A 27857-nucleotide genomic window follows, 5' to 3' on the forward strand; every position below is an offset into this window, starting at 1 on the left:
AACTACAGATGAAATGGCTACACTGTCAGCCACATAATATTACAGAAAATTAATTTAAAACCAGAAACAATATCTTAAAGCTTAACAGCAGTTTTTATTGAATCAAGACAATTTTTTACAAAACATTTTTGAATCAGGAAATACTTCTTTGCAAACTACAACTTTGCTTGACCTTTTGATTTTGAATTACATCTTTTTCTTAAAAACATCTCTGAATTAGTTTATAAAACATGACATTTAGACATCTTAAGCCACACAAAGTGCAGGTGATGTCGTTAAACACACAAACAACAGGTCCCCATTTCTTCTTCTCCTCGAAGACATATTTTTTTTTACAAGAAATCTCACAAATACGTTGCTTTTCTTAGGAAAAACAAAAAATCACACTGGCACTATTTGAAACTGTGGCGAATGTAACATTTCAACTTTTTCTACGACAGGTCTGCAATTTAACACTTTACAGGTTAAACACGGTAACCATAATCACTGATTTGGGATATAATATGAAATAAAGAAACGTCATAAATTACCACAAATCAATTACTCAGCACCAGCCAAGACCATTATTCAATAAAAAATAGGCTCAGGTTGATTTAGATGCATTTTGAAAAGCATCTCTCAACTCATATTGGATATTTCTTCTGTGCTTTAAGGTCTCTGTCACCTCCGCTCAGTTACTCCTCTCTATCATTTTGCCAAGAAAGGACAGTGTAGCAAGCAACATCATGAAAGGTGTGACGTTATATATAAATATTTGATCATCATCTAACAGACTCAGTGATAAGACTTAGTGAAATGTAGTTCAGTAACGAAACCTGTGTCGTTTAAAAAAAGACAAAGGAGGTTAAAATATAATTAATACTGAAAACTTTAAAATAATCTATAAAAGTCGAAAAAAAATCTGTACAAACATAAAGCAATAAAAATACAAATTTGTGAAGACCGAAAGATTAAAATAAATCCAGTGAATATAGCAACACAAGACACAAATAAATAGCCAGTGTACACATCTAGGAGTCTTCTCTCTGATATACACTCCTTTAAAAACGGTTTCTAATCTTCCCATACATAACAGAACAAAAACAAAATAAAAAAGCATAAATATAAAAGCATCTTCTTTATATTTCAGGTCAAAAAAAGCACATAAATAAATACAAAATTACTAAAACTGTTCTTATCGTTAGTATAAAAACTGATAATAATAAAAAGGGAGCATCTTCAGTCTTTAGGCGGGTTCGTCACTCTCTTTGTTTGTATATATATTTCAGTTCTGTCAATTTTACAAGTCTCTACTTAAACTGGTCTGGGATCAGATTCATCTGTGAATGGATGCTTGTAGGCGGGCTGGAGATGCCTTCCGACCAATCGGACATGTTGGAATGTGGGGACGAGCTGGACCACTGGTCGGGAGAGCCGGGGGAGGGCGTTAGAAACGGGTGGTCGGGCACCTGTAGCTGGTGGTTAGGTGTGTTGTCCATGGGCCCAGAGTAGCTGTGCTGGGAGGGAGGGGTGAGAAATTGGTTGCCGAGGATCTGCGTCTCCTGGGGCATTACGGTGAGGATGGGCATCGAGCGGCCGTTGTTCTGCTGCATGTCGGAGCCGTTGAGCTCCACGTTTGGGAAGCTCTGGTTGAGGGACTGGCCAGCTGATGTGGAGTTGGAGTTCTGGTGCTGGAGCTGCCGCGAGTGAGCCTGCTGCATCATGTGTGCAGACGAGCCGAGGTGGCTGGTCTGCAGGTTCTGGTAGCCCATGATCTGAGACAGGGTGGCGGTGCTGACGCCGTGCAGGGCGCCCATCATGTTGTGGGATATGGTCGGTGCCTGGGTGAAGCCTCCTTGCTGGCCTACACCTGGGTGCATCCTGGAGATCCAGTCACACTGGCCTCCTCTGCTGCCGCCTATGGATGCCTGACTGCCGGGGCTGGACACGGGCATGTGGGAAAGACGGGGTGGGTTATGGTCAAATGTCATGCAGCCCATATCCTTACCCATGCTCATCTGGCCCATGTGGTCTCCGTTGCCTTGTAGGTGATTTAGAGACATAGGTGGGGACTGCTGGAAGGGTGACGTCATGGGAGGAGAGGCCACATCAGACAGGTAGCCATGCGGCGACTCGAGGGAATCGACCGGGGAGAGGACAGCGGACGATTCCAGCAGGTTACCCTTCCCGTCCAGCGACTTTTTCTTCTTCATTCTGTTATCTTTGCTTCCGTCCTTCCCTCCTTTTCCGCCGGCGCTAAGTTTGCGAACCTTCTTGACAGACAGGGTGGGCTTGAGGCTGCTAAGGTAGTCATTGGGGGAGCAGAGAGGTGGGGAGAGGCTGGAGGCGCTCAGGGGGCCGCCGTGAAGCCCGGGACTCCTGACCACGTTGTACTCGTCCAGAAGGCGGACGATGTCGTGGTGCATGCGCTCCTGGGCGATATCTCTGGGCAGCTGGTCGAGATGGTCGGTGATCTCACGGTTGGCGAAATGTTCCAGAAGAACTTTAGCTGTCTCGAAGCTACCTTCACGGGCTGCAAGGAAGGTTGGTGTCTCCTCCTAAAAAGCAAAAAAACAGTTAATACTCTACAGCCTATATACCAGCAGGGTTGGGTAGTAACTAGGGCTGTCAATCGATTACAATATCATTCATCGCACATTTTTTATCTGTTCAAAATGTACCTTAAAGGGAGAGCTGTCAAGTATTTAATACTCTTATCAACATGGGAGTGGACAAATATGCTGCTTAACAACACTAAACAATGACAGGTACTGCATTTAGCATAAAAAAATATGCTCAAATCATAAGATGGCAAACTGCAGCCCAACAGGCAACAACAGCTGTCAGTGTGTCAGTGTGCTGACTTGATTATGACTTGCCCCAAACTGCATGTGATTATCATAAAGTGGGCATGTCTGTAAAGGGGAGACTCGTGGGTACCCATAGAACCAATTTCATTCACATATCTTGAGGTCAAAGGTCAAGGGACCCCTTTGAAAATGGACATGCCAGTTTTTCCTTGCCAAAATTTGAAAAAAAAAAGAGCGTTATCGGAGCGTTATTGGTTGACAGCCCTAAATCGGACCCAACCCTGCATACTACTGTGAATGTGACGGTGTCAATACTTGTCAAAAAGCTCCATCACAGTCACATCATTTCACATACCTTGTTGTCTTGCATGTCTTTGTTAGCACCGTTTTTCAGCAGCACCATAGCAGCCTCCACGTTGTTTACGGCCGCGGCCCAGTGAAGAGCAGATTTACCTGCAGAGGGGGAAAAAAGGGTGAGGGTTGATTATCATAACAGCTCAGCACACTGGCAGGGATCTTTACGGACTGTGGACATGATGGGTTGATAAAACGTTAGCTTACCAGAATCATCGGTGGCATTTGCATCTGCGTGGCAGTTGATAAGCTCTTCCACCATGCCCTCAACCGCCAATCTGGCTGCCAGAATCAGCGGTGTTGTTCCGTCGTGCATGCGGGCGTCAAGATCAGTGGCGCGGTTTCGGATTAAAATCTGCAGGGACACAGATTTGTTTCGTTAAGTGCTTAAGAACTGCTGGAAAAACTTTATCAGAAATCAAAGCCAGGAGAGATATAAGACTCTTGTGGAAGGAGCTGTTACCTGGAACACTCCCTGTGCATCTGCAGCCACAGCGGCGTGGAGCGGAGTGCGGCCCATGTTGTCCTGAACGTTGGCATCGGCGCTGGACTCCAAGAGGCGTTTGGCAGCGTCAGAGCGGGCGTAGCGAGCGGCCAGGTGGAGGGCAGTCTCGCCGGTGCGGTCAGTCTGGTTGTGGAGGTTGGCGCCCTGGTAAATGAAGTCAGAGATGATTTCAGCTGAGGGATCTTCTTCCTCTTCACTGTTACCCGTCTCCAGTCCTCCGCCGCTGCAGGAGGCGATCATCAGGGGAGTGAAACCATCTGAAAGAGGAAGGAAGAGGATTATAATGAGTTCTCAGTCACGTGTCTGTCAGCGTTTACAAAATATTACAAAATCCTTTAGGGGGTTTTCATGATACACAATGATAAATTATTCTGTAAATCATCTCATAACACAAGTACACACCTGGTCCTCTGACATTCACATCCATGCAGTCATTCTCGATCTCTCCCTGAGGAGGGGTAGGAGCGATGGAGGCAACACGCAGGTCAGCTGCATCCAGATGCTGCTGTGTCCATTTCCTGTGGTCAGTGTGATCTCTCAAATCCAACATGGCCTGCTCCTCAAACTGAAAGACAACACCAACCATCACAACGTCAGCATAGGTAGCACACGTGGAAACGGATGAAATGGTAAAACATGGTTTATTTCGATTTTAGAGATAGATATATATATATATATATATATTGTTTTTTCTTACCCTGAAGCGCCTGCAGTCCGGATCCTCTTCATCCCATTCATTTTGATTGTCATCCATAAGATTGATGTCAGAGTTTTTCATGGGCCTGTTGAAAAGAGGAGGCAGGTTAGTTACATGACATCAAATACAAAAGACACACTGCTGCCAGTCAGGGCTGAGGAAACACCCAGCTGTAGGTAGACTGCCTTCATATTCAAAGTCTCCTTACCTCAATCCAACAGAATCCTCTCCCAACGGCTCTCTGCGTTTCTTTTTGCTGGGCTCCGACGCTTTGAATCCTTCAGGGAACCAGAGCTGGCCGTGCTCTCGTCTCCTCTTACGGGACACCAGAACGCCAAGGCAGATGAAACCCAAAGCAGCCAAACCCAGGAAGACTACATACATGGGGTAGAGCTCTGGAGTGGAGGGTTTAGGTCTCACACCTGGAAAGATAGTCAAAGTGTGTTACTTAGGATTTCAACCATTTTTTATATAACACATCAAATATATATATATACACAGTATATAGTATATATATATATACAAAAGGGCTGGAGAGGAGTTTCTTACTGGTGACAGCTTCAATATAGGGAACATTGAGATTGCCGCTGGTTGCCAGCGCTCCAAGGAAGGCAGCTACATCTGTGGCGCTCTGGAAGCATTCACTTGACTGCTGGTAACACTGACGGTTGTCAATCTCCAGGTACACCACAGACCTACAAGCAGAAATGGAAACATTAACATTCAACACTTCTGTAATGCAAATCATTATAGATATGTTCTGCTAATGAAAAATACACATAAAGAACTGTGGTGCCTACCCTTTGATCTGCACAGGATCCAGCTCTCTGCGTTTCCGAGGGCTCACCATGGCAGACACGCTCTCCTTCACTTGACCCAAAACATTGGCCGGCACTGAAGTCCACTCGGGCCATCCGTCGGCGGATCGCTTCAGCACGTTATGTTTAACGAGGTCCTGTTCGTTGCCATAGTAAGGGAAGATCATAGGTTCTCCTTTGGCGTCGCGGCGGAACACCACGTTGGTGTGGAGAACGCTGCTGATCTCTCTGAGGAAGGTCGAAGATCGATTTTTAAGCTGTTCGGGGGCAATGTGGACCACCAGGACTAAGTGCCCATCTGCCAGCTTCTCTGGCATGTTGTTGGCGCAGTCCAGGCCGTCCCATTCACATTCGGCATTGTTGCAGCCCTGGTCGCAGTGACCGTCAGCATAGTGGTCTTTACAGTACTGGTCATACAGCGGGCTGGAAGAAAAGTAGGAGATTGGGTTAGCATTCTGACAAATCCAAAAATATTTCTACGCCACACACACACTTTTCTCTGTTTTCTACACTTACTTGCATTGTCCTTCCTGTCCTTGACAATCAAAGCCATCATAGAGACACCCAGGGCTGTTGCACTGGCCATCACACTTCCCATCGTTAAAGTATCGCCAGCACTGCAAGGCCGCAGAGCAGTTTTGCCAAGGGTCGTCAAAATTAAGCGAGCAGTCTCCTCCATCCCAGCCGCAGGCGTGGTTGTTGCACAGCGAGTCGCAGATGTGGTTCCCGGCCCACTCGTCACACTGAGGAATCTCGCAGCTGACCTCCACTTCCGGAGGCGGGGTGATGTCCCGGCCGAAGCCTCCGACAAAGGAATAGTCCAGGATGTGGCACAGCAGGCCGTTGAAGTTGCTGGGGCAGCTGCACTGGAAGAAAGGCACGTCTGGGGTGATCTGGCACGTGCCGCCGTTGTAGCAGGGGTTGGAGATGCAGAGGCTGTCGGTGGGGGTCTGGCACTCGGGCCCAGTGAAGGTTGGTGGACACAGGCAGCGTGGGCCGAGGTGGCCCGACACACATGTACCTCCGTTCCTGCAATTCAGACTCCCGCAGGAGCGAGAATCATACTCGCAAGAAGAGCCGGTGAAGCCCTAGAGGGACAAAAATGGACGGAGGTTATGATCATTGTGCTGAAAAAGGGTAGTAAAAGTATCTTTAAAGAGCCAATGGTCTGAGTGGACCACACAGGTGTACTCACAGGTGGACATTTGCAGATGAATCCATGCGGTGTGTTACTGGCAACAGCACATGTCCCTCCATTTTTGCAGGGTCTTCCTTTACAGCCATCAAACACTTTGTCACAACGTTGACCTTAGGGACCGAAGCAAGATGTACATGTCACTAATTGTTCACCATTCAGACACTGCACATGCAGGGATAATTGTCTTGTTACGTGCTGCTGGGTGCCCATCCGTACCTGTATATCCAGTGCGGCATTCGCAGCGGTAGCTGTTGGTGAGCTGAATGCAGTTGTAGGACCCTCCGGGGTCGCAGGGGTCCGACAAACACTCGTTGACGTCACCTTCGCAGCGCTCTCCTACGTAGCCTGCCGGGCACACGCACTGGTAACCTCCGATGCGGTCTACACACTTGCCGTTGTTGAAGCACTTGGGCTCGTGGGTCAATGGGTCGCTGGAGGGGGTGCAGTCGTCCAAATTGATCTCACAGTGGACACCTACGGGAGACAGAAGCGCTGCGTTACAAAATATTCACATCCTCATTTTTGTGGCAATTTCTTTGCCGATGTATGACTTTGATTGTGCTATGCAGTTATATACCTTGTGTTCCTCTGGGACAGGAGCACTTGTATGTGTTGATGAGGTCGATGCAGGTGCCTCCATTCTGACATGGCTGTGACTGACATTCATTGATCTCTTTGGAGCAATTTACACCGTGGTAGCCGGGGACACACTGACAGAGAGAGAGAAAAGACAAAAATCGTTATAGGAATTATTAATTATTTGTTATGATCACACTTTGTACAGTAACTCCCAACTGTCCAATAATCTCCCATCATATCTGTAGATGTGTATTTCATTCCAGTCTAAATCAACCTACCTCACAGCTGTAGCCTCCCAGATAATCAGTACAGGCGGCTCCGTTCTGGCAAGGATTGGGTGAGCATTCGTCCACTTGTTCCTGGCAGTAACTCCCGGTGTAGCCGGCCTGGCAGCGGCAGTAATGAGTGTTTCCAGCATCCAGACACTGACCCGAGTTCCTGCACAGGTGAGCCACCTCCACCCCTGAAATCAACGAGGAAGGAGTTACAGAATGCCACACACAGGACTGTAGATTTAACACATGATGGACAATAACTTATCGTACCTTGCTGTTTGGCTGCGACCTCACAAGACACACTGGGGATGTCACAATAGAGACCAGTCCACCCAGTCTGACACTGGCAGGTGTAAGAGGCTCCCTGCTGCCAGCATGTACCTCCGTTTTTACAGGGGGATGAATCACACCAGCGCACAAGATTCTAACAGGGAAACAAAGACAGAAAATACTTAATAAACTGTATTTAAATTCATGAAACCACCACACAATGAGCATGAAAAAAGATGATTTCTACCTGACAATTGACTCCCGTGTAGCCGTGAGGACAGGTGCACTTGTACGTCCCATAACCGTCAAGACAGGATCCCCCGTTGAGGCACGGTTTGGAGTCACACTCATTGATATCATATTGGCAGTAGCTGCTAGTGAATCCAGGTAGACACAGGCAGGTGAACGCATTAATTCCATCTAGACAGGTGCCACCGTTAAAGCAAGAGCTGAAGAGACACAAGAAAATAAAAATGTTAAAACCTCATTACACTTGCTTTGGGCAGGTTAAATAAGTACAGACAACATTTTGACATGTTGAGCTACCTGTCAGTGCAGTCGTTGGTGTTGATCTCACAGTTGATGCCACTGAAGCCAGGCGGGCAGGTGCACGTGTAGCTGTTGACACAATCGGTGCAGTTGGCGCCATTCCTACAGGGGTTACTCACACACTCGTTTATGTCCTGCTCACATTTGCCGCCACGAAACCCGGGCAGACAGGTGCACGTGAACGTGTTGATGCCATCGCGGCACAGACCACCGTTACTGCAGGGATCTGGAACACAGAAAAGAGGAAATAGAATAAGCATTTTCTAGTTTTTAATTGTAGATAACATGAGAACTTGTAATGGTGGAAATCTGTTCCTTACTTGGTTTGCAGTCATCGGTGTCTGTCTCACACTTCTGGCCAGTGTAACCAGGCTGGCATTTGCACTGGTAGCCACCCATAGTGTTGTGGCAAATAGCAGCGTTGCGGCATGGACTCTTCACACATTCGTTGATATCGATCTCACATGTTTGACCTTGAGGGGAAGAGAAAGATAGTTAAAGAACAGTTAATCGCGTTGTCCAGTGGGTGGATAAAATAATGGAGAGGTAGAAATGGATCGATGGATAGATACCTTGCCATCCTTCAGGGCAGATGCAGGAGAAGCTCTGGTAGTCTTCAGCTTCCTTGCACACTCCACCGTTTTTACAGGGTCTGGGGCTGCAGGGTGCCAGCAGTATCTCACAGTTTTCACCTGGTGGCCGAGAGAAGAAAACATCAGTGTTGTGCATTGTGCTGGTAAAAAAGCAGCAACTGCTTCAGACTCAACACCAAGTCAAAAAAAAATGCATATTCAATTTCCCGGTAAAAGATTTCATTTTGAAGTTCTAAATCCCAGTTTCTATCCCACTTCCTTATCCATTTCCATGACGACTAAGCCAAACAGGAAGGGCCTTCCTGTTTCCTGCTATTGTGCGATCACAGACAGGAAACAGGACGTGGCGGAAGTGGGAATAGGGCTTGGAGCAGACTCCAGTTCTCCGGCTTATATTAGCCACTGTGTTATTCCAAAACACACACACATACTGTTATCCCTGCAAAGCAGAAAGGCCGATCTTTCCACACAGAGATGCCAAAAACAGACATCCCAGTTTGTGGCCATTGAGTGATGTTTTCTAAAACAACATGTGATAGGACTGGATAAGCCTTTTGTGTGGAAAGCGGAAGATTGTCTTTACATTTTCAGACCTGTGCAAACAGCTCACTAAGTTAAACAACCCAGGTAATAGTGCAGCAGCTACATGTCGTACCAGTGTAGGGCAGCAAACAGTTGCACTTGTATCCAGCCACATCATCGATGCAGGTGCCCTGGTTGAGGCAGGGGTTGGAGGCACACTCGTTGATGTTAGTTTGACAGTTAGGTCCTACGGTGGCAGGATTAGAGAACACACTTGGGGTTAGATATAGGCTAACAGGGCACACACACATTCTCAATGAGCAAAGGGAGCGACAAGAAGTCTTGTAACTGACCAGTGAAGCCGGCTCTGCATGTGCAGTGGTATCCGCTGGTCATGTCCTTGCAGGTTCCCCCGTTCATGCACGGGTTGGACTCACACTCGTTGTTATTGATGTCACAGTTGGGGCCGCTCCAGCCAGAGTCGCAGGTACATTTGTAGCTACAATGCAAACGAACAGTCAGGTCAGTGGTGGTTTTTCTTTTTTAATTTAATGAGATTTATGTGTTGCTGCTCATCCAACTTTAATTTTGGATCTGCGCTCACCCATTGATGAGGTCCTGGCACCGGCCGTGGATGCAGGGGTTGCTGCCACACTCGTCCACCTGAGACAAACAGGTGACGTCGTTGTAGCCCTCTGGGCACAGGCAGGTGAAGCCGTTGATGCCGTCGACGCACGTGCCTCCGTTGTGACAGGGGTTGATGGCACACTCATCGATGTTGATGTTACACATTGTTCCTGAAGGCACGGATAAGATATGATTTTAGGACAATGCAGCATGAATTGATAAATATCTACACAGCTGGACACTTTGCTTTCTGGTGTGGTGTTCTTTGAGGCTTTATAAAGCTGCTAGCTGAGGTGCACTGCGTGGCTTTTGGACAATAGGGAACACTAAAGACTCCCTAAACATTCAACAGGCAGAAGATGTAGCGGCTCCAATGTGTGCCTAGCCTGGCGGCCCCTGGAGGCCCTTTTGCCTCTCCTCCATTGATTGAATGGGGCCCTGTTGAATAGGCAGAAGGAGGGTTTCAGCTGGATCTGAGAGGGGGAGGTGCTGCCAGGAGGTGGGGGGGGGGTTGCAGCTTCTCTCCCTATTCACACACACCACCCCCCCATCCAGGGAGGACTTACCTCACCCAGGGCTGTTTACAGGGGACAGAAGGCCAGACCCATTTCACACACGGCCGAGTAACAATTAAACCCCCCTCTGATCCCCTACCCAGCTCCCTCCTCCGCTGCTCTTCATCAATCAGGAGGGGAGGGGCCCAACTGCCTGATCTTCAGTTACAATAGTCCTCTGTCCCTCTGTGTGTCTCAGTCCCGCCATGCCCTCCACACTCACCCCGTCAGCACAAAAAGATGGAGGGGAGGAAGAGGAGAAGGAGGAGGAGGAGGGATGCACAGAAGCCTGCACACACACACTTGTCCCTCCCTGCCCCCTTTCTAGCACACAGCCACTACCAGTCAGAACCGGCTCTGTTGGGCCATGAAAGGGAAAGGAAGAGTGGTCCACTTGTTGGGATTAGACTTTGTGGCTGAAGTTTTATATATTGGTACGTTACAGGTGGACATGTGTCGGTGAAGTAAGTGAGATATTTATGGCATTTGTGATGCAGTTACACACTACTAAGCATCAGATATGTGATTAAAGGCCAGGCTCTTTTCCTTTTAAAGTATCACCTTACAGACTCTTTCCAGGCTCCACGTCACAACCTTTTCAAATGGCAAACAAAGTTAGCGCTTTGTGTGTGTGTTTTGTGTGTGTATCAGGTTGGGGACTGTGTTCCTTTCTCTACCCCCTTCACCCTCCCACCCTCCATCCCCCCATCCCACACAGTCAACCTGACACCATTGTTCCGCAGGAGACCCGCCAGCCACCTGTCCTACCTGCCCCTCCCAAAGCTCAGGGGACCCCCCCCCCCTCTTCGCCTGTAAACTCCACCCAGTGCTCACCTGTGTAGCCGGGCTCGCATGCACACTCGTAGCCGTTGATTTTGTCGATGCACCTCCCGTAGTCGCAGGGTTTGCTCTTACAGTCGTCCAGGTTAACCTCGCAGTTGAAACCTGTAGATTGGAGCGCAAAAGGATGTGTGAGGAAAATCTCAACGTTTTTAAACTGCAAGAATTTGTTCGGATGTTGATGTCTTAAGTCTCACCTGCGGTGCCTTTGGGGCAAGCACAAATATATGTGTTCTCCCTGTCCTGGCAAGTGCCGCCATTCTTGCAGGGCTGGCTCAGACACTCATTGATGTTGGTCTCACACAAGCGGCCGGTGTAGCCAGGGCGGCAGTAGCAGGTGAAGGACGCTAGGCCGTCCTTGCAGGTGCCATAGTGGCAGGGGTCGGAGTAGCACTCGTTGATGTCAGTCTCACAGTGCTGCCCTGTGTAACCTGGACAGGAAAAACATAGTATTTAATAGAATAATAGCAATGTTCATTTGGAGAGAAACTAGAAAAAATTGAAGAAATTTGGAGAGAAAATTCAGAAAAAAACAATTGTTGTTTTACCTTCAGCACATTCACAGGTGTACTTGTTGGGACCATCGGTGCACTTAGCTCCATTCTTGCACGGTGTGCTGGCACACTCGTCAATGTCCACCTGACATAGACTCGCTGAAAAACCTGCATATACATAGAACAAAATACAGAATTCAACTTTTCTTCAGATTATTGCTTGAATGTGTGAAAGTTATATTCTGTATATCATGGCTACAGTGTGCATAATGCAACAATGGAGAACAGAAAAAAACTCATTTGCATCTGAAGTAGGTCTGCAGGACACTGGAGGTCCTAACGAACCATTCCACAACACTCCTTCCACCCCCTTCCTCCTCCTCCTCCGCTCTTACTGTGCAGTGAAATCTTTCTTTCAAACCACAACACAATGGCATCCAGCTCACCGGCCATAAACCAATCCCGCCCTCCCCCAGTTTTGGCGCTAAGCTCTAACACAAACTCTCATGCCCGCCAAATATGCTAATGCTTCTGCAATCTGATCCGCTCTGTCTTGTTCACCCGCAAACCCTTCGGTGACACTACTAGAGGAAGTAAATCATTTACATTCAATCTGTGAACCATATATGGTGTGTTATACTCATTGACAGTATACTCATTGAGTTAATGATCAGCTCTTTTATAGCCTCTTCTCTGCTCCCATTGTCTCACCAAAAAAAGGGTTAAAAAAAGAACCTATTTCTTTTACTACATTAACTATCATCTTTAATATTCCCTGATATTTTTCTCACCTTTGGGGCACTCGCAGTGGAAGGAGTTGATCTTGTCGATGCACTTGCCATTGTTGAGACAAGGTTGGCTGGCACACTCATCTGTGTTGATGTGGCAGAACACACCCTCGTATCCTGAAATCGTGACGAGAAAAGAGTTACTAGTGAAATCATGTTTTCTTTTCTTACCCTAGTCAGGATTTAATAATGGTCCAAAATTACTTGTGCATTTAACTATCCCCTTCCCCTCCCCATGTAATATAAACCAATGTTCTTTCTTACCTGGCATACAGATGCAGTGGAACCCTCCAATCTGATCCAGGCAGGTGGCGTCATTATGGCAAGGGTTAGACATGCACTCATTGACGTCCATCTCGCAACGAGGTCCTTCATATCCTTGAAGACACCTGCACTGGAAAGAGCCTTTGGTGTTGAGGCAGCGACCGCCGTGTTCACAAGGGTTGGCGCCTACAACGTTTAAGACACAAGTTGTCACGCATATGTGGTAATTTTATGCATAATAATTTCTAAACTATACCAGATTAGTTAACTTACCGAGGGCGCACTCGTCAATGTCCAGGTTGCAGGCTGACCCGGTGTAACCTGGGGGACAGGTGCAGATCGCCTTGCCGTTGACTGGGTTGGTGTCACAGTTGGAACCCTTTTGACACGGATTGCTGATGCAGGCGTCATCAAGGTGGCAGAGCAAACCTGTGAGTGCCACAAGAGCAGATTTTCATCAAACTGTATCATTACTAGGGCTGTCAATGTTAACGCAATATTAATGCATACTTGTTTTAATGCCACTAATTTCTTTAATGCATTAACGCAACTCGCGATTTTTAGGTTGTAGTGGGCTCAGTTTTAAAGCTAGAGTGAAGATATTGGTATCAATGAAACCAGAAAACCTAAGGAATCCATTGGTACCAACTATGTCATACTAGCTTGTTGCGAAGAAGGCTAAATAATGCTCCAAACTTACACTAAATTTTGGCGAGGAAAAACTGGCATGGCCATTTTGAGTCATTAGAGCGTTTGAGCAGTACCTGTGACGGTTTCTGGACAATATTTGTCATTGTTTTGTGTTGTTAATTGATTTCCAATTATAAATATATACATACATTTGCATAAAGCAAGTATATTTGCCCACTCCCATGTTGATAAGAGTATTAAATATTTGACAAATACCCCTTTAAGTTACATTTTGAACAGATAAAAAAGGTGTGATTAATCACGATTAAATATTTGAATCGATTAACAGCCCTAATCATTACATTTAATCACTTCATTGAGATCATAATCTACGTGTACAGTATGAATGGGAAAGCCACAAATAGTCGTACCTGTGCGCCCATGAGGACACTCGCAGAAGAAGGAGGCTACGCGGTCGTGGCAGGTGGCGCCGTGGTAACAAGCAGCGCTGGCACAGTCGTCGATGTTCTCGCTGCAGTCGTCGCCCGTCCACCCGTTGACGCAGACGCAGTGGTAGCTGCCGTGAGTGTCGTGGCACGTCCCTCCGTTCTGGCATGCGTTGGGCATCAACTCACACTCGTCCACATTTTCTGTGCAGTATTGACCTGAAAGAGTTTATAGAGGGGAAAAAAGCATGAGGGGAAGTTTATAAATGTTTTCTTTGTACACATTTCTGATTTAATTTTAAAGTTATTCTCAAAGTAAAAGATCACCTGTGTAATGAGGTGGGCACTGGCAGTTGTAGGTGTTCACACCATCCACACACATACCACCATTCTGGCAGTTGTGGCCTGGACAGTCATCGATGTTATGCTCACAGTGCGGACCCGTGAAGCCTGATGAACAGGGGAGAGAACGAGACAAAAAGGGACACGATGAGAAAAAGTGAGGAAGAAAAAGATCTATCAATATTTGCTTTTAGTTAATAATAAGATCAATCCTTCCTCTGGTTATCAGTGTGCACTTAAGAGGAAGATAAGCTGTCTATATCCTCGTGGCAGATTGTTTTAATGCCCTGCAGATGACAGAGCAGCTTGTGTCCTCCTCAAACATCAAAGACTTGAGTGGGTGTTTTACAGCCTCGATAGTCTGATTAACTATCAACCCGCAGCTCTGCAGGTGCCCGTGCAGCTCCGCTATCTAGCCGCATTCCAGCACGGACACCCACGAGAGACACACAGCGTGGGTTAAACTTTAACACACAAGCCCACAATATCCCTCATTCATCTGCATATATAAACAACTCGCTCTGTGCCGCTCATGAGCACTCAGGCAGACTAAGTAATAACAGAGAAATAGAAATGTGCTTGGTACGATGTGGTTTGGCGAGCAAAAACTCTTCACAGCTGCAGTCCTTGCCTCTAAAAGGCAGAAACCACAATTGCTCAAAATTAACCAAAGTTTTACACAACTCTGCAACGGCTTTTGGGTGCCAACGCAATAAAGACGCCACACACACATTTAGCTGAAAAACAAGATAATTGTGTGTGTGACCTCATGAATAGGGTGTGTATATCTATACGTTTATGTGTATGTGTGCACCCATGGTGTTGTGGGGGGCTTGCTTTTGATTATCAGAAGGAAACGTCTGTGTGACTGCATCCTGCCAGTGGAGGCTGGCAGAGAGAGATGGGAGGGAGGGGTAACCAGAGACTACTCATTCCACTCAATCAGATTTTACTACAACAACAGGCCGCTTCTGAGGTCAACTGATGTAATAGGAAAACAGACGTGTGGGTTTTGTTGCTGCACTACAACTCTATATGTCAACAGAAAATTTGTTCTGCTTATTTATGTGTAGATACGTTTTTTGTCTTTTTACCTGGAAGGCAGCTGCAGTCATAGGTGGTGTCTCCCTTTTGCACACAGGTGCCTCCATTGTTGCACGGCGAGGGGCTGCATGGCATGTAGGGCGTCTCACAGTGTTGGCCGGTGTACTCATGAGGACAGCGACAGTTGAATGAGCCCACCTCGTTCACACACACGCCGCCGTTAAAACAGGGGGAGGGAGTCTGGGCGCACTCGTTGACGTCTTGCTTGCAGGTTTGACCGTGGAAGGCCGGCGGGCAGGTGCAGATGTAGGTGGAATCGAAGGCCGAGCACTGGCCGCCGTTTGCGCACGGATTGGACGCGCACGGGTTGGCGAGCTGGCAGGTTTTACCTTGAAAAACAACAAGAGAGAGAGTCATTAATCATTATGGCTCATGGTGAAATGATAAAAAAAAGGAGAGATAGCATTGTATCTACATACCTGACCATCCGGGTGGGCAGCGGCAGCGGAAGACTGTGAGGGTGATGAGATCACACGTTCCTCCATTGCGACAGGGGGAGTTCATGCAGGCGTGGTTGGTGGGGGTCAAGCATAGCCGGTCGCTGAAACCCAGGCGGCACACGCAGCGGAAATCAAACGTGTTGCCATGGGAAACGGCGCGGCATTCGCCACCGTTGCGGCAGGGTGAAGGGCTGCAGGGGCTCGGGTACTGGCACCGATTGCCTACGTAGTCCCCGGGACACCTGGGAGCAGACAGTGAAGGAGGGAAGAAGTGATTAGAAAAAAAAAATGTTTTGCTTAAATTATGAGAGCAATTATCTAAACAACAGGGGAATAAGGGGAGGGACTAAAAAGTTTCCCTCCCAGGATAAGTCCCACTTCAGCGGGACAGGGACAGCATGTTGTTCTAGTGTGTCTCTCTGGATTAGACCCCCTCAGAACCCTGAAAACACATTCTGCCGGGACAACAGACGCCACTAAATAGTCTAGCCGTAGCAGCCCGTTCCCATCTACCTTTCGCCCCGGCGCTGTCCACACTCATCCTGAATGACTGTAGAGATCAAGGGGACTGTGCCGGCTCTGGATGTCCTATATGAAGCACTGCATTCAGGCCCTAAGCCCCTGGGTGCTCCCCTCTCATCCAGACTAAGGATGGATGCTGCTACAGTCACATAGCTCAAACTGAAGCTGGCCTCCCTTTTTTGCAGTGTCTGGGTGGTAATACATTTTCCCCAAAAAAACAAATTACAAAAGGAAACTGCTCAGACATCATCTGATATGCAGCTTTTGCATCATTTAAGTCCTGTCCGTCGCGTGTAGGAACCTTTAAAGTCAGCAAAAAAAAGTGTTTATGTTTGAATTGGGGCTTGTGTGGGAGTGTGTAGTTGTGCATATGAGTGTTTATGTGTAAAGGGAAGGCATCTGTTGGCCTCCCAGTATCTCCACAGGGAGCAGGTGCGCATGTTAATGAAGGCAGCTGTTGGACAGGACTCCTCCTTCTCCTCCCCCCTTATCCCTCCTCCCTCCCTCCCCTCTGTCCCCTTGTCAGATGGGGGTGCTGACAAGCCAACCTCTTCTCCAGGGACATAAAGAACCCATGTGAAGTCAGCTGTTGCAACTTCTGTCTCTTCACCCCCCCCATCAACCACCGACCACACTTATTCTTAATTCCTCTCTTCCTTACCTGTTCCTCTTTTGATTTCCTTTTCTCTACGCTAATACTGACTCTTCTTTCCCTTCAGTCTCTGCTTTCACATTTTCATTGCTCTGTTTTTCTGTCCTGAGTTGACTTTTTACAACTCCCAGCAGTTTGCTTTTTACAGCGTTCCCCTTATGTCACATGGGACTGCTGAAAATTCCCTTGTTGACTTAGTTAGGTGAGACCAATCAGGGAGTTTTTAACAGTGCCGTGAGCCCCGCAGGGAGCCCAGACAGCTCCAATTGGCAGAAGATTGTAAAAGCATTTTGTGGAGGCTTTGAAGCTTCTCCTGCTTCCCATCTCACTCTACCATAAAAACACACTGAATAATCACTGTTTTCATATAAATTCCTCACTCGGTTTAATGAAACAGATGTTGTGAATGGTGTGTGTGTCATCCCACGCTAACTAACTGTAATAGATCCTCTTTGTCCTGAAGTCAGTCCAGTCTGAGATAAAGATCCACCCACACGCTGAAAAGCTAAGCAGCACACACCACGGCAACAGGTCTCTCCCGGCGATGCAATGTCCCCTCAGGCCAGAGCAGATGCTTCCCCGACCTCTGACCCCAAACACTTTTGTGACTGTGGGACGGCCTCTTTGCCTTCTCTCCCCTCTCTCTTGTCTCCCCGCTGAGCCTGATCTACCATCTGCCACTCTGGGGTGACTTTATCCTCCGACACAAAACCAGCCCCACTGTGTGCTGGAAATGCCACTGCTGTGGAAAATGTTGTGCAAATGGCTGAGGGTGGCGTACAGTCATTATGTGAGTAAGAGTTTTTACCGCCTTGGTTTTTCATTCATGTTGTTTATGAACGTAAAACATCATCATCTCTCTTCTCACTCTCTTTAACACTCACTGCCCCCTTTTTCTCTTTAAGTGGCCATTTGTTTCGGCCTTTTGCTCCTCATTCATTTTGTCTAGTTAGCTGATGTTCCCTAAGATGTGTCTAATCATTAGCCAAGGTCTGACCACTGGGGTCCACATCTGTTAGTGAGACCAAGAACAGAACAGAGGAAATGAGAAATGTACTGGGCCTGAAAAGGCTCTGAACTCCCACCGCACTTTACTGGGATCAGTGGGTTTGATATTACAGTAGGAGAAATAAAAGCATGAATAATAGCTATACGTACAGTGATATGGTATATATATATATATATATATATATATATATATATATATATGTATATATATATATATATATATATAAAGTAAGTTAATGGATTCTTATTCTCCTCTCTCTCAAGATGTACTTTTCTAACAATATTAAGTACAAAAAACAGCACAGAAAAAGTATGAATTTCAAATATTATGTTGGCTTCGTGGAGTTAAATCTTGCAAAATAGAGTGTCATAGTGTCATAGAGGCTCATAATGAGATTATTTTGATAGTGATTGAGCTATTTCCTGTCTCACTCTCTAAAAGGAGTGACGTGGGAAGATTTATGAGGATCAGCCGCGCACAGACCTGAGCACCTGCTCAACTAATGACTGATCACTTTCACACACAAAATACCAGTTAGCAAACACCATTAGGGTTGTAACTTCAACAGTGTCTGTGTGTGAGTGAGCAATAGACCTTCTACTGGTTCTACTGGTGACAGATTCATGGAGACATCCCACCTCACAGTGAAACAAGGGAAAAGCACCTGCCTGCCACTCCCACTTCTTACGATGGTTATCAGCGACAACACATCTGCTACAGCCCCTCAGGGTCGCCATTAATCAGGTCGGCACATAACGTGTAAACACTAGGGCTGACCCCTCTCTGTCGTTTTGGTTTTAGTCCACTAAGATTTCTTTAGTCGATTAGTCATTCTTTAATGCTTTTTCATGACTTATTTCTAAGAAATTTATGAGCACATCTCTGATAAACACAGGATTTGAAGTGGAGATTTGCGGAGAAATTCCGTTTTACAGATCTATCGATTAAATCAACTAATCGACAAAATCATATGAGTGTGACTAAGAATTTCTTTGGTCGAGGACACATCATCCTCAGTTTAGATCTGAACTGGGACCAGCTCTTCCCAGTCTTTCTTGTCTCTCGTTTCAGATGTACTAATTTGTAGTATGGTGACATTAGGGATAATGAGTGGTAACTATTTAACTGGTAGCGTTTCCTCTCATGGATGTAGTTAAAACACAGATAGGGAAGAACTTGTATTTACCCAGCTGCCCCATGCACCCTGTGGTGCGACAACCTGCCAGAAGAGTTTCTACATTTGACAGCCGGGGCTGGTGCATGTGAACTTTCAGCACCCACTAGAGCCGAATAGCTTCTTATCTGTGTGCTGTGACAGCTTTGATCGCCCCGCTCTGAGGATCTCCAGACTCACAGAATCCTGATCTCGCCGACGCTATATGTGGAGAAATGTGTGTCTCTGTTGCTTTATGAGGTTGTTCTTAAGATTGAAACTCAAAATCAACATAAAGAGCCCCACCAAGCTCATTCACTGCTTCATCAGTGGGGCACTGGCATCTAGGGAATGGGCCCAACCAGGGGAGTGGCAGCCTCAGAGCTTAAACCCCAATAAAAGCCCCACACCAACAGGCACACTTGACCCAGCCGTGCACCTGATTCTCTTAAGCCCACATGGAGCTGAGCCTTAACAGAGACCTGGCCCGGTAATCCTATAGGAGGACAAATGAAGAGCGACATTCCTCCTTGAGGGAGAGTGGAACATCTTTTTTTTTTTGCGGTGCCGGGCTCGCTCTAGACGGTCTTTACGGGTGAGACATTTTATCATCAATATGCAACACCAGACAGCTCCGTGCAAGGTCACAGAGGTCTGACTACACCGACCGCTTTCAATTTTCTGCGTCTATTTCTGTCAGACGTCTTGCAGTATTCGAGACATGTAGCGAGACAGTTGAGATGTTTATTATTAACAGTCACCTCGGACCAAAACAGTGTCTATTTCAGCAAAGCAGCATCGACACTCAAGTCAGTCATGCAAAGGCGGGGTTGAGGGCAACCACCTTTTAACCTCGCTATGCCCTCAACCTGACTGTCTCATAAATAGAAGCTAAATTTGACTCACACGACGCTTTGCCTGTGCCCTTACATGTTTTTAAGCAGCCAACATTACAAGACGACTACAGCTGCATGAGAAACAGGAAGCCCCAGACCTTCAGATAACCTTTTACTTCGCAGAATCATGACCGAGGGCTTCCCCATTACGGTGGCTCTTTGTTGTTTCTGTGTGTCTAGGTCATACCACCACAAACTGAAGTACGCTGTTAAGTCAGCTTTCCCCCGAACTGAAGCTTTTTTTCTTTTGACGAATTAATCTGTGGAGTAAAATATGATTTTTAGAATAAGCATAGCAGCCTTTAAAAGTTGATGTCTTCAATCAAACAAACTGAATGTCTTTTCCTCATCTAAGTTTTAAGGATTAAAAAAAAGATGGAGAACATATTTGTTGATACTGTGTTTCCATGATGTTTGTCCAAAGGCAGAGTGGAAGTCTCATCTGTCTATGCCAATGATTTTTTTGTTGTTGTTGTAAAATAATGAGCCTTATAATTCATAAAATGAAGGCATTACATCCGGTCCCTGTTACGCAGTTTGCCGGACAGCCTGAAAACCTTTTTGTTAACTTCACATTTTCTATTGTTGACTGCTCTCTGCCTTTGCAGGACAGATACAAGCTAACCCAATCAACCTCAAGCAATTTAATAAACAGGACACAAGCCAGTTCCTGTTTTTGGGGATGCTCCACATTGAAAAGCTTTAAATTAAGGTTGACTAATTTTAGAAACCAGGAAGGACAGAACACATCCTTTTCTGCATCCTTGGAATACCCATTTTTGTCCCAACATGATTTGTAATCCCCCGCTATCTGTAAGAAGACATCTGATTATCACAGTTTACACCGAGCCTAACCTTGTTCTCCATGCCAGCATGTGATTTCACTCTCTGCTCTCTCACACCCGTGGGAACGGCGCTGAAAGAGGATTTAAATCTACCTTACCACTCAAATCTGTGTCGCCACATGCTCAGACGAAAGGCTGCACAAAACCGCAGCGCACAACATGACTCACCGGTAACTTCAAGAAGTGGGTTTAAAGCATTTTGGCCTTCAATTTAACAACGAGGGCCGGGAACTGCAACATCTTAACCTCACAACAACTCTGAATTTGGGACATTGCTACAGTGTCAGCCTCTTTTTCACACGTGTGCAAAACATCAGTTTTCCCCAGGTGGACTTTCCACTTATGCTACCACAGAATTCCTAACTGTACTTGTCAGTAAATGTTGCACACAATTCAAATAGTGATGAGAGACAAGTTGGAGCATCATTGGAAGCCCCCCTTGGTATAGATAGACGCTACGCTCTGAGCCCTTGAGCGCTGACTGAATCTGCCAGTGCACCCCGTGACTGATGGCTGGTTGGCAGGGATGAATGATTAACGAGAGGAAAAGCAAGGAGGAAGAGAGAGGCGAGGGTGGGTGAAGTGATGCTCTTATCCTGTCTGTTTTTAATTGGACCGAGCAGAGATGGAGACCACAATAACAGCTTTGTAGAGGAGGAGGAGGAGGGTGGAGGGACAGTTTCTGGGTGCACACGTGCGGAGGTCTGTGTGTGTGTGTGTGTGGAGTGTGCAGATTAGATATTGTGAATTGGTGGCCCTGAGCTAGCAGCGTGGGCTCTTCAATAGCTCCCCCCTTGTCCTTTGCAGACCAGAGAAGCGCCTGCCATGCATGACCACATGCCCAGAGGGTAAACCAGGCCACCCCTGAGCTTCTTAGATAAAAAAAATTATGCCACAACTGGAAATCACAATGAGTTCAAAGAAATCTCCCCTCAGGACAGACCACAAGTAAAAACCAAAAACTGTGATCCGCTTTTGTGTTTTTTCACAAGAGCATTCGAGGTGAATCAGGAAGCTCACAGACTCACACATAGGTCAGTTAAAGGTAGTGTTAGCATATCAAGTGTCTCACCCACAAACTATTAACGTCAATCCATACCCTAAACAAATAGCCCACAATCTGCCCTTCTGTCCGTTCCCACTTGTTTGCCTTCAAAATTTCTGCACTTTATTCCAATTAATCTCACTCTCTTGACATCCAATCCAATTACATTTCACAGCCATCTGGCTTTCTAATGGAGATCACAAGCGGGTGAGGCGGGGGTGTCCATTCAGAAAGCATGAGACAAGCCTTTTGGAGGGAGGGGGGAGGTGTGGGGGGGGTTGTGGCAGGGGTTTGGTGTGTGTTGTGGTGTTTGGGGTGGCTGTGGCATGATGGGAAGCCCCACTCAGATTAGTCACACAGCATTATTCTGACTGCAGGACAATGGGTGACGGGCGGCGGGCGAGCCCCAGCTGTCGCCCATGAAAGGGCAGAAAAACAAGATTTAGGACTGGACGCGTCCTCTCACTTCGCTGCTGAAGGGGTCCTGCATTCATTAACGGGGCCTACTGATTGAGAGGGGTGGGGGGATGGGGGGGGTTTGGGCTTTTGTCCAGCTCCCCTTCTCTCACCTCTCTGGAGCTTGCACTCTCTTTTTTATTTCTTCACTTCTTAAACTCTTTTCTTTTTGGGGGGGAATGTGTGCAGCCTCGCGGAGCAATGTGGCTCCTGGAGCGGTACAGGAGCACACCAGCCCAGAAGAAACTCAAGGGGCCTCCGGTTGCTGGGCACGGGGCCCGCTCAAAGGCTGGAATGAAAAGGGGGGAATATGTGGCCCCTTTTTTCTTTTCCAACCAAAAAGCACTTTCAAGTACCAAAATTACACTACAGACTGCATAAATTTCACACACAGCTCAGAAAAATAACAGGAAATGCTAATGCTTTGTGGTCGTCTGCACTGCTTCAACATCTGGAGCATCACATGTTGCTGCTTTTTTTTTTACTTACTTGCATTCTCCATTTCCATTAGAGGTGGATTCACATCTTCCTCCATTCAGGCATGATTCAGTGGGCAGGGAGCATTTTAGACCTGTTGATGAGTACATGGGAAATATTAAAACACACATCATGAACTCACAAAGGCAAAACAGCAGATGTTGGAGCCACTATTAAACTAGCTGTTAGGATTAACAAGGATTAGTGTAGAAATTATTCATCAGTGAGATTTTTTTTTAATACATCTTTTATTCACAGGAATTTCTTAATGTACACATCCTTCAATCTTTAATTGATTTGTTACACACAGTTGTCCGTGGGGGATATTGGGAAGCTTGTGTTGTGGACAACCGGTGAGGCCATAGAGCGCGTGGTGCGTGAGGAGGAGGAGGAGGAGGAGGAGGGGGGTGAGCACGCTTTTGCGGGGAAAGCGCGCGGCAGCTGCGGGGCTCAGATGCGGGACAAAAGAAATCAGAGTCCAGCACGAGCCATAAAACACTCTCCTCGGGGCATTGTTTACCGGCAGACGGGAATAACAGCACCACCCCCCACCTCCACCTCACAACACTCTCCCACACCCACACATGCAGACAAAAGGTGCCCTCCCCCCCACCGCGTCCACACGCACCCCAACACACGCACGCACTTCTATTATCTCCCATGTTATTTAAAACCAGTTTTAAAACCTACATCCAGATATCTAATTCTATATTAAATACAGTTGCAGGACAAAACTGACCATAAAATGATGGTTTTTTTTGCTAATTACTTGTTGCATTAAAAGTGCTCCTTTTTTAGTCAGGATGCAGATGTTTTTAGGTTTCCAGTTGTCCTAACTTATTACTTGTATTCCCCCCTGTAGCAATATATTGAGCTGTATTGAACCAATATATGATCTTAAACTTTTTAATTTGCTTCAGCCTTTCCTGTTAAACTCCAAAAATGAAAGTGGATTGAAAAAAATAGATTATTTTGACTTGGTCAATGGTCTGCATTTTGATCCACAGATCAGGTCCAATTACATTACCTCTTTCTTTTTTCTTAGGAGAAATCCTGCACAGTGCAAATAATAAATGCCCCCCAATATTGATTACAAGTAAAAAGGAAAGTATTCTTAATTATGGTACCAATATGTCTGAATGGTGCAAACCAAAATAAACAGTTGCGTGTAACATAACTTTCACAAGCGCACAGTGGGGAAGTGCAGCAGCCAAAGCAGCATTTTGGCTTCTGCACTTGTAAATTCATTCCCACGGACCAAGAAACGCTCTTAAAGTAACTCAATAAAAAGTTTCACTACATTTCATCAGCTTCTAGTCAACTTGTACAGCAGCTCAAATAGAGTTAGTAGCCTGTTGATCACGTGAATAAAGCCATTATAACCATTCACTAACTTCTTCAAAGTCTAAATTCTTGGAGGTTTTACCTCAGTCATGCTCTCTGCACACTCTCTCTGCGTTGCAACACATCTTTTAGTAGAGTCTTTCTTTTACCTTGTGAGATGACGATTGCAGGAATCAGAAATGTTAGTTTCACAAAGAAACGATACATTCCTCCTGTTCAACTTCACAGATGTCGTTGACTCCCACGTAGGGTTCGCATAGATCCGCAGTTTGGTAACACTCCAGGTGCTCAATAAATATCCTTGTGTGTGGAAAAAACAGGTAAATCCAGCAGTGAGAGGAGGAAAGGTCTTCAAAAGGAGCTCATAGATGTTAACCTGGTGCTTTCCGAGTTCTCAATGAAATCTGCAGGCAACTCTACAAGTTCCTCCCACTCCTCCTCCTCCTCTTCTTCCTCCTCCCCCCTCTCCTCCTCCTCCTCCTCCTCCTCAGGCCACATGCAGGAGGAACAAACAAGCATCACCCCTCACTAGTAAAGTTATTAGCATTAAACAGAGGTGGAAAATGTACTCAAAGTACTCTATTTAGGTGCAATTTAGAGATACTTGTAAGTTTGTATACTTTAGACATCTACTTCTGCACTTTTTACTTCACCACTTTATCTGGCAGCAATAAATACTTTACAAATTAAGATTTTACACATCTTATAAATTATGATGCATTGTTATAGATTTACCTGCCCAAATATATGAAATACTTCAAAACTAGCTCTGCCTTGATTAAATACAGCAGAAAATGCTACTAAAACATGAATGCCACAGTAATAAATAATATCATATAATATCATAACACTCACAGGCCTTTTTCCTGCGTGCATGGAGTACTTTTACATTTGATAGTTCTTGCTAATGATACTTATATACCTTTGCTTAAGTAACATTTTCGATAACAGTATTTTTACATTGTCAATAGTGCACTTTTTATTCCCTTATATTTATTTGACAGCTTAGGTTCATCCTAAATACAAGCAATCTATACATTATGATCCTTTAAACTACTTTAAACAGTATATTAATGAGCTCAATCATAACTGGGTACAAGATTAGAATGGTTCTTGCACAATCAAACATCACTTTGAAGTACATTTTGCTGATCATACTCTTTACTTTGATTTTTTAAATGCAGGACTTTTACTTATTTTAACATTGTTGTATTGCTACTTTTAAAGTAAAAGATCTGAATAGTTCTTCCACCGCTGACAATAGAGGAGCAGGACATTATTTTATTAGCAGGTTAAAACCTTTTTTCACTTATGATTATTATGGCATACTGTCATATATTAGGTTTGTCTCTTTCTGCCTCCTGTGGAATCCAGCCTTCGGAGTCACAGCCAATGTTGTCAGAAGCAAAGTCATGAAGTTAAACCTTCAACTATTAGAGGCAGAAAGAAAACACTCAAGACATGAGGTCATAAATCTACAGACAGAACATGGTGTGTTTAAGGACACCTGGGTGAAAATGTGTACAAGTATCTGTATCTGAACTTCATTCAGTGTCTCTCTCGCTTGCCAGCCAACTGGCAAATGTGAACCTTATTTATTGCAATAAAACTCTAATCTCTAAAAAGGACAAACTCACTCTTTGTGAATTCATCTTTAAAAGTGCCACTACGATTATCATTTTTGCCAGTCCGTTGTGTTTTGGTTTCATAGCTACACATTCCACATTTGTGCATCTGATGCATCAACTGTATATAAGAAGTGGACGTAGTCACCGTGTCCACAACTTCCCATGTTGTAAACACAAGATCAGGACTTTCATTTGAAGGCACCTTTAGTACAACCGAACGCTGAATAAGACATTTTTAGGCGACCAAAAAGGTTATAATGAACTCTGATAAACTGAAAACACACTCTGACTGGACAGACTGGACAACGCAGTGGTAGAGACCTGTCAATCACAAGGTAGCCACACCCTAAAGCATCCCCTGCTTTATGGTCTATTTGACTCTAAATGGGACCATGATTTACTAAATGAACATCATGCTGTATTGAAGAAGACTTGAAACTAGCGATTGAGACCATAAACTCATGTTTACAATGTTTACTGATGTAATAAATCAAGTGAGAAGTAGGCTCATTTTCTCATTGACTTCTATACAATCAGACTTCTTTCCTGCAACCAGAGGAGTCGCCCCCTGCTGGCTATTAGAAAGAATGCAAGTTAAAGGCACTTCAGCATTGGCTACACTTTTCAGAACCGGCGGTCTGGTGTGAGAATCCGAAACTTCTCGTATCTGCTTGAATTTTGCATTTCTGGACTCCAAACTACAATGTCTTAATCACATAAAAATGAGGATACGTTTCAGTTCCTGTTACAGTTTCATTCTCACATCATAACTCGTTGCATGGATCCTTGTTCTGCAGCAAGACACATGACTACTTGTGGTATTGCTTATATACTTCGGTTACGACATACAGTATAGAGCAGAGATACAGAGAGTGCGTGTCTGTGCCAGATTTTTTTTCCTGTCTCTCAGGGCAAGTGAAACTGTCAGGGAGTAGCTGCAGAGTTTCAGCACCCCAGGGCAAAGATTATTTTATTATGAAGCCCACGCACATGCTGGTCCTTCTGTTGGTGTAACTGCCAAATGGATCGATGCCAAAAGGGGCTAGGTCTCTTGAGGTGCACGCAGTGTGGGAAACACCGGGACTTAAGAGGAGGAAAGAGGGAGTGTGAGTAATCAGCTACACATTTATTGCATAACAGAAAAAGCAAACGTGAAGTATGAAATAAAAGAGATGTGTACGGGCATGTAGGGTGATAGTAGAAAAGCACCTGACCCACCGTGAGAAATATCAAATCTATCAAGCACACGCTCAGCTCAAGTCATGCCTGCTGTTGCCACATGCCCTCCTGCTTCCTCAGTACTCGTAGCAAGGTGTGGTTTAAATCAGAGAAAGTGCTGATTTGTCAGAAGTGCTGGCAGAATGTGTTGCCTTTATCTGTCATGAAATCAGAGCTTGTGTGTTTGCTTGTGAGGCTCTCTCTGACTTATTTGTTTTGGGGGGAAAAAATGTTAAGGCCATGAGAAAATGCTCTGTGATGGATTCACAAGGTTGGAGAGGGGAAGACCCCAAAGCTCGGAAAACAAACTCTATCAAAGCTTAATATAGAAACACAACGCGGAGAGGTCGACGCAAAGTGCAAGACAACAGAGTCATTTCTTGGAGATTAAATATAAATGCGACTGCCCTCTGCAGTGTGAACCCTGGCCGCTCCGACCTAGAGAGCGCATTGCAGTTTCTTTTAACTCAGACTCCCTTCCTTCCTTCTCAGGGCGCAGGACCGGAGCGAGGCCAGAGGTTGTGATAAAGAGTAGCCCCTTTTGACAAGGACTACATGATGTCATCCTACTATCAGACCTCAACGTCTGACCATTATTCTTGGTTCACTCCCAACCAGCTGCAACAAAGTCTCAAAAAAGCATCATGACACAGAGCACATACCTGGACAAAGTAGTGATTGAACAGTGTGATTTTTTGTAAATGACATTTGTCTTGCTCACATTAGTCCTCTATTATGTCCTGTTAGACTTGATTACTGACTAAATAAATCAATACAAATTAGTTATAGTTGATTATTTTATACTTTACTTTCTAGTATTAAAGTTTCAAACTTTCAAACTTCTACTATTATAGAAAACATTTGACAACACAAATTTGTGTGTGGCATAATTCTGATGTTATTACAACAGTATTTGTATCATTACTTTAAATAA

At 45.5% G+C, this 27857-nt stretch overlaps 1 protein-coding gene across 1 annotated transcript; it reads right to left on the minus strand.

Moving 5' to 3' along the window:
• Positions 1-74: 74 nt before the first annotated feature.
• notch1a (notch receptor 1a) lies at positions 75-24480 on the minus strand. Its single transcript, XM_074618700.1, has 34 exons — positions 24227-24480; positions 22746-22827; positions 15658-15920; positions 15229-15567; positions 14120-14242; positions 13778-14011; positions 12990-13145; positions 12717-12902; positions 12456-12569; positions 11719-11832; positions 11368-11601; positions 11165-11275; positions 9754-9946; positions 9503-9648; positions 9283-9396; positions 8607-8726; positions 8355-8507; positions 8032-8260; positions 7733-7934; positions 7486-7639; positions 7219-7403; positions 6939-7071; positions 6578-6835; positions 6359-6471; positions 5680-6251; positions 5146-5586; positions 4895-5040; positions 4554-4767; positions 4346-4430; positions 4051-4213; positions 3607-3905; positions 3351-3498; positions 3145-3242; positions 75-2537 (listed from the first exon to the last, which is right to left on the minus strand). Exons 1-34 carry the CDS (start codon positions 24282-24284, stop codon positions 1290-1292), a joined length of 7428 nt encoding a protein of 2475 aa, XP_074474801.1. The 5' UTR covers positions 24285-24480; the 3' UTR covers positions 75-1289.
• Between the last annotated feature and the right edge of the window lie 3377 nt (positions 24481-27857).

Source organism: Sebastes fasciatus, chromosome 19 (assembly GCF_043250625.1).
Source record: "Sebastes fasciatus isolate fSebFas1 chromosome 19, fSebFas1.pri, whole genome shotgun sequence".
Lineage (NCBI taxonomy): Eukaryota > Metazoa > Chordata > Actinopteri > Perciformes > Sebastidae > Sebastes > Sebastes fasciatus.